This window comes from Vanellus vanellus, assembly GCF_965231255.1.
Source record: "Vanellus vanellus genome assembly, chromosome: 3".
Lineage (NCBI taxonomy): Eukaryota > Metazoa > Chordata > Aves > Charadriiformes > Charadriidae > Vanellus > Vanellus vanellus.
In genome coordinates this window covers 64,416,332-64,423,228 of record NC_138907.1, presented here as the reverse complement: position 1 = coordinate 64,423,228, position 6,897 = coordinate 64,416,332, and the positions used below count along the sequence as shown (strand labels likewise).

The window sequence follows — 6,897 nt, the reverse complement described above, 5'->3', positions numbered from 1 at the left end:
TATATGGCTAATATATCATGTGTTAGAATCAGATAGTGGAAATATTTAATATGTAATGCTCTTTCTCATTTTGGTGAAGGCAAGAGCGACCAGCATTCACTTACTCAAGCACAGCCTCCTCCCAGTCGTCTACTGCCAGCGTCCTGGTGCAGCTCTCAGCGGTGCTGCCACCCCGTGAGGTGTTAGCGACAGACCATGAAAAATGCTTTGGATGTGGCTTGAGTGAACTCAAGGTCTGTTATTTAAACTGAACCAATCCACCTCTGTGTATGTGAATTAAGGGAAAAGTGGATAGCGATTATGTAGCAGGGAGCTCCATTTTTCCCGGGGTTTTCTTTGCCCTCTTGAGTCTGGCCCACTCTTACCTCCTCTCATTTAATTTGCAATAACAGAATGCAGTTAAGTATTAAGATTCTCATTAGTTACAGACTTTGCAGATGTGGAAAAGGCATTTCACGTCTCCATTCCGGGGTGGCTTAGTGGATATTTACCCAGACCTTTCCCAGGAAATCTTTTCACTTATGAGATGAAGACTTGTAGAAGTAAAATCATTAGAAATCACAGGTGATGGTCAGCATCCTTTCATCATTTACTGTGAAATGTTGAAATAGAGGTCTTTTCCATTTAACTGTCATTGACTGAAAGGGAGCATCTTTTCCGTTTCAGTTTAAATGAGCTCCTGCCTAGTCACATACTGGTTTCACTATCAGGAATGTTACGTTGAGAGCACTATGAAGACATTGTGAGTGTGATGTGTATTCCTGGACTATGCTGTTCTTATTTTAAATAAAGGATGCTTTTTTCATCTTCTGCTGCAACCTTTGTTGTAGAAGAAAAAAAATATGTGAAACATCTATGTTATAAATTGTACTTTAATTCCAAGGCTTAAAATAGAAAACCCCTAGAAACAATCTTAAGGATATTTTCACAAGTGCTTTTTGCTTTCTTTTTTATTACAGTACATGACTATTTTCTTTCTAAATGCAAGTATATACCATTTTACATTGTAATATAGGACATACAAAGTATCCTTGGCCTTTGTAGCCTAAAATGGTTATGATGAATCAAATAATTGAACGCAATAAATTCTAATTTAAAAAGCATCCAAGTATGTATTCCAGACATACACCACAGATGTTGATTTACAGCTGGATCTGTGATGGGAGGCATCTTCTGCCATTATTCCTGTAACGGGGAAGAGAAAGAGAATTGCTGCTGGAGTGCACATTTAGGCTGGATGGTATTCAATTTAACTGAAAATGCAACTCATGCCATTTGCCTGTACCCCTCCCATACCTCTGAAGGTTGTTCAGCAGTCCAGCTCTAACCTGAGCTTCCAGCCTTTTACAGTATGGGAAAAGCAAGCAAAAATGCAGGAAAGTCTCCTAGAAACCGGCTCCCTCCTTAGCCTAAACCCACTGACCAAGTCTCAAGAGAGACCGAAGTTAGGCATCATTATGAAGCAGAATAAAGAAAATCTTTTACAGTTAGGGTACCAAGCTGAGAACAGAAGCACAGGTTCAAACTTTGACGCTGTACCAGTTTTCCCCCGTTCCCCTAGAAAGGACCCAAAACTGAGCTTGTTAAGGCCAATGACACTGAAGTCAACTTTGGTGCAGCTCTTTTATACACTCTGTGCCTTGGCACCTGCAAGGCAGGATTGATAGTAAATCTCTCTGCTGGGCATATGACACGTGAAGATAGTCTAGCGATTGAGGTAAGTAAACAAACAGATTTCTCAGACCAGCTAATTGAGCTAACTCTTGCAATTTAGCTCATAGAAACTCATGGGATTTGATAACAGATTTATTTTTAAACACATTACACCTGTAGAATGGCCATGAAAAGAGGACAGGCTCATTTGAATTAAGTACACCACATAAATCCCTGAACAGAATTGCAGAGGTTGCAGCAGAATTGCATGTTAATAAAGTTGGAGCTCACTCGTTTTCCTAGTTAATTATTACTTGACAGCAATAAAAACTGATGAAAGCAATACTATGTATAACTGTTTAAAGAAAGGGAAAAGGGAGGTGTTTCTGAGGACCGTGCCAGCATGCAAATAATTGTCCACACTACTCCTCTGATCTCCTTGGCCGTATCATTCCTACCTGGTGTGGAACTAGCTGAGGTGATGTAAGAGCTCTGGCTAATATTGTCACATGGGATGGCAGACTTTACGTCGCACCTTTTTTTCTCTTTTGGAGAGTATCTGCCTTTGGTGAGGGGATAGCTCTTGACTTCCAGAGTCATCTCCAGCTTCAGCTGGTGACTTACCTGTCGCAGAAGTGCCAGCCCTGTCAGTGCAGCACGGTGCATTGCCTGCTGCTGTAGGCACTGCTGCGGTCCAGCACTGGCACGTACGTTTTAGCCACGATGCAGTAGCTGACTCCGGGCCTCAGATCTTCTATTTGAATAACCTTGTCTTTTCCTTCGTACACCAGGACTCTGTGTTGCTTCAGAGTGGAGTAAAAACAGCCGGTCAAGCACATTGCCCTAGCAACTGTGTCTGTGACTCAAGTTTGATTAGGCCAGAGGGTGCAGAGCAGCACGTGGACTTGCACAAAGTCAACACCATTAATAATTTATTTATCTTTTTAAAAGAATATTGCCCCTAAAGCTCCCCTCCCATGCCAGTTTTTGTCTATGCCTTAGAGTATGAAATACTAAGTTGATGGGAAAGGATATAGGGAGGAATTACAACTCAATTCAATCAAATTCAATTCCTGAAAAATAAGCCTGCTTTGTTTTCACACACTTACGCAGTCATCGATGCCCTCACAATCCCAGAAGACTCTTTCAACTGCAAAACAAGAATGGTGTGCCCATACTTTCCAGGCTTTTCAATGGTAAAGGATTTATACTTGAATATGTACTTACCTCATCTAGCAAGTTGTTAATTATGAAGACTTGATACAGCAGATCATAATAATTTGTCATTGGTATCTTGCTGCCTCTCTTCCTCTTATAAGGAGAACGTGGAGCCTGGAGCTTTAGTGTTATGGATTTGTTGCTATGAACCACAGTTACCATCGGAGGTCCTATCACAGCTAAGGAAAAACACCAGAGCTATGAACACAATTATAGTTTGTTAACAATGTTTCACAGACCACAACTTGAATTCTTCCAATGATTTATTGTTCTTGTTACCAACATTATATTATGCCTCATTTACTGTAAAAGTGCCTCTTTGTAAATCCTTACTTCTTGGTGGTTATTGCTTGGGACATTTTGGGGGTGACATTTCCCATGCTAGTAAATCTATTTTTCAGCCAAACTTTTTGAAATCTCTCAGAGCTGCAGACTGGTCAAGTCAAATGCTTTGGATTCTTTGGCCCGATTTTTTTCTTTTCCCATGTTGATCTGTGTGCTTGGACTGCATAAACCAGCTATTTGAACCATTTCAGTTGTGTCAAGGATGCAGCTTCAATCATTACTTTCAAATTTTTTTTGCAATCTGCTTGGTTAAACACAGCTATGGGTTCAAACTAGACAGCAGCTGCCCCACGCGTCGCTGCAGGAGGAGGAGGTGGCACAGGGCAAGATGGGCTGTTGCTGCTGCAAGGTACTGCTTTACCTCAGAGCTTGTGGTTTCATCTGTCCAAGAGCCTCGAGGTAGTTTGCGCTTCAGGGCTGTGAAGCGACCTGCATTGACGTTCACAATTCAATTTTGCATTGACCAGTGAGGGAAAACTGGTTAATTCATGGGAAACTTACTGGTAGGTACACTGGTACTGCTCAGTGTTTTGATAGTCCTCCAACTTCTAACATACTATGGTGTTGTAATGACTGTATTAACTAAAAGCTTTGCTCATGCCCTGTTTAATTACCCTGCAGTCAGGGAAGCACAAAAATGTGAGAAGAATGGTGGCCACACAGCTCTCTGCTCTCTTCTCCCTTTTCCCCTCAAGGAGAGAACGTTTCCTTCTTTTCCGCCTTGTGCCCAGTCCTTCCAGCAGCACCAAAAATGGCTGAGAATAATTTTTGTAGTTCCATTCTTTAAGACAGGGGTCGCATTTAAAGGCAGCAAGGCATTTCTGATCCCCTAACTATAGATAAGGGGCTACTTATCCATAATTGGTTTGCATCCAAGTGCGGGAAAAATTATTTTATCGCAACCCTTCAACTGAGAGCTATTGACTCACAACTTTTCTGATACAGCTTTGTAGCTAGAAAAGGATTGCTCATGTTCGCAAATTGTGAGCAAAAATGCCACAGAAAATCCAATTCCTTTCTCAGAGAGACCCATGTGTTTGTACTTACTTTCTCGCCAGGGAGTGAACCTGCAGCTGAGGCTCCAGTTGGAATAGACGCCAGCTGACGCGGCTTTCACTCTGCCGTAGTAAGGCTCTTGGATGTCAGAGGTCTCATTCGTTAGGTCACAGACATGGTCTTGAATCCCCCAGCAGTCATCTTTGTTTTGCCACGTGCTCTGCCCATACCTATGGAGAAAGAGGAGGAAGGATATAAGCTTTAGCTATTGCTAATTGGGTCCGTACAGATTTTTAACCACCCGTTTTAACTCAGCGGTACTGACAAGCATTTTGCCACGGAAATTAACTCTCTTCAACTTGATGGCAGGGAAGGTTGATTTCATGGGCACTTGGGAACTACAGTTTTCTGTCTTTTCTGAAAGAAACCTAAAGCAGAGGAGATGTGGGTCACCAACTCTGTAGCAAGCTGCTGCACGCTTGCCCCTTGGGAGAGGTGGGTGAGCCATGGCTTAGCCAGCACATTTAATGACGGGCAGAATGCTGGTTTCCACCAACTGATTTCTCAAAGGTGACTGCAGGTGCTCACCAGGCACCTCAGGGACGGGAGCACATCTCCTCTGAGGACCAGCCCCTAGCACTGCCTCAAGTTTGCCATGTGAAGCACCCTGCAGTGCTGTCATCGGCAACGTGGGCCACTGAGGTACCTTAAATGTCCTATTCCAGAAGTACTTGACCTAGCTAGACCTGCTTCAGGCAGGCGGTTGGACCTGGCGACCTCCAGAAGTCCCCTGCAAACCACATTTTTCTGCAACCCGATGGTGTGATGCGGATGCAGAGCCTATTGCTGCAGGCGCTTGTTCCCCGCCTGCCTGAGGCTGTTCAGCTGCCCCTTACGGGCTATCAATAAGCGCCGAAACAACGGAAAGCTGGCAGCTGGGCAGGACGCGGCTGTTCCCCAGATACGGGGAGAATATCCCGTGACACCTGAGAAATCCCTTTCACTTGCCAAGCAGGGATGGGTCCCGGCTGGAGTTCCCCCAGTACTCACACTTTATACTGCACGAAGTAGACCGTGTCTCTCGCCTCTCCGGCCCTCCCAGGCTGCCAGTGCAAAGTGCTGTTGAAGTTTAACGAACGAAACTCTACCTTCCGTGGCTTAATCGAATCCTGCAGGTCTGGGTTTTCCAAAACTAAAATCGCTGCAATCAATAAAGACTGATAACATATCGTGTTTGTCACAGACATGCTCCTCAGTTTAAAGCGGGGGGTATTGCTACAGCTCATTTATTTTCATGACTAGCAGACTGCAGGGAAATTAAATCTCCTGGATCTCATGTTCAAAACTTTCCAAGTCACAGCATCCAGATCTAGCAGTTACAGAACAAACATGCTTAGTATTATGAAAGGAACACTTTTATGTGGTTTGGTTTGGTTTTTTTTTTTTTTTCATTTTTCCTTAGTGAGTTTACTGTGGTGAAAGATGCCTGATGGACATCCCAGGAAACGAACCCTTCGGATCAATTCCCAGAGCCTGCAGTAAGCAGCCACATCAGTATTTAAAGTCGAGTGCTCTTTCCTCCACATCTCAACTTTAACCTGCAGGGATTATAGCTGTTTTAACAGTTTTAACAGTTGCCACAACTGTGTTTATCAGCTCTTGCCTAATAAAAAATAACCTGAGATTCACTGCTTTTCCAATCTGAACTTCTGGGAAAAGCTGCCTGACAATTTCCAAGATAATCTGTTTTCTAACTGTTGTGCTTACAGATGACAGAATTAGTTAACAGCCTCTCTGAAGCATCCAAATCCTACCATTTTTCTGAGTTTCGTGACCCAGATGACTCTGTTACCGCAGCTTTATCCCTGGCATATCACAGAATCAGGTAAGACTTGTATTAGTTGAACCGAAACTGATAATACAGCTATGAATAAATTTAATGGGCAGCATGCTCGTTTTAGCTGCATTTCAGAACCTTGAAAGACAAAATAACAGCCGAATTTGGAAATGACAGGACTTTTGAAACCCACCAAAACACCCAGAGATTTCTTGACTCATCCAGAGATTCAATAACAGACCCAGTGCCCCCCTCCCCACATAGGAAAAGAGCGGAAAGCCTTTACTTACTCGTTATCTCATCCTGAAGCAGGTGCATCAGTAAGCAGAGGGAGGAAAGCGTGATCCCCCTCATGCTTAGGAGAGCAGCTCCATGACTGAAGAGCATCTCTCTTCCTCTTGGGCATGTCTTATGAGGAAGTAATTGTTAAACACTCCAGAGTTCCCCTTATTTTCAGCGGTTTCCAAAATCCCCGGTTTGGCTTTGGTTTAATTTAGCTGAAAAACATATGAGTTGCTCTAAATTAAACATAAGCAATTGTTCTTACTTGGCAGCTGCGGTCACTCTGAAGTTTGGAACTAATTATGAGGCAAAGCAGCATGAAAAAGGTCATTTTTTTTATTTTTTTTAAGGCACTAATTCCCAAATGATGTCTGGCAATATTGCTTTATCCCATAAATTTGTCATACAAGCTTGTTACTTGCCGTGCTAAGATTTTTATTTATTTATTTGTTTGTTTGTTTGTTTGTTTTTCAGCTCACTAGTCACTCAGAGCTGAAGCACACAAGAAAATTTGCTGCAAACACATAAAAGACCTACCCGTGGGATGTCACCTGGTTTGGTGGCCC

At 43.0% G+C, this 6,897-nt stretch overlaps 1 protein-coding gene across 1 annotated transcript; it reads right to left on the bottom strand.

Annotated features, from left to right (window-relative positions):
- Positions 1–941: 941 nt before the first annotated feature.
- Positions 942–6,403, bottom strand: IL22RA2 (interleukin 22 receptor subunit alpha 2; the record flags this gene model as incomplete). The annotated part of the gene is made up of 6 exons (XM_082480442.1): positions 942–1,185; positions 2,278–2,456; positions 2,881–3,050; positions 4,264–4,442; positions 5,263–5,413; positions 6,340–6,403. The coding sequence occupies 5 exons, from the start codon at positions 6,401–6,403 to the stop codon at positions 2,301–2,303; spliced, it is 720 nt and encodes a 239-aa protein (XP_082336568.1). The 3' UTR covers positions 942–1,185; positions 2,278–2,300.
- Between the last annotated feature and the right edge of the window lie 494 nt (positions 6,404–6,897).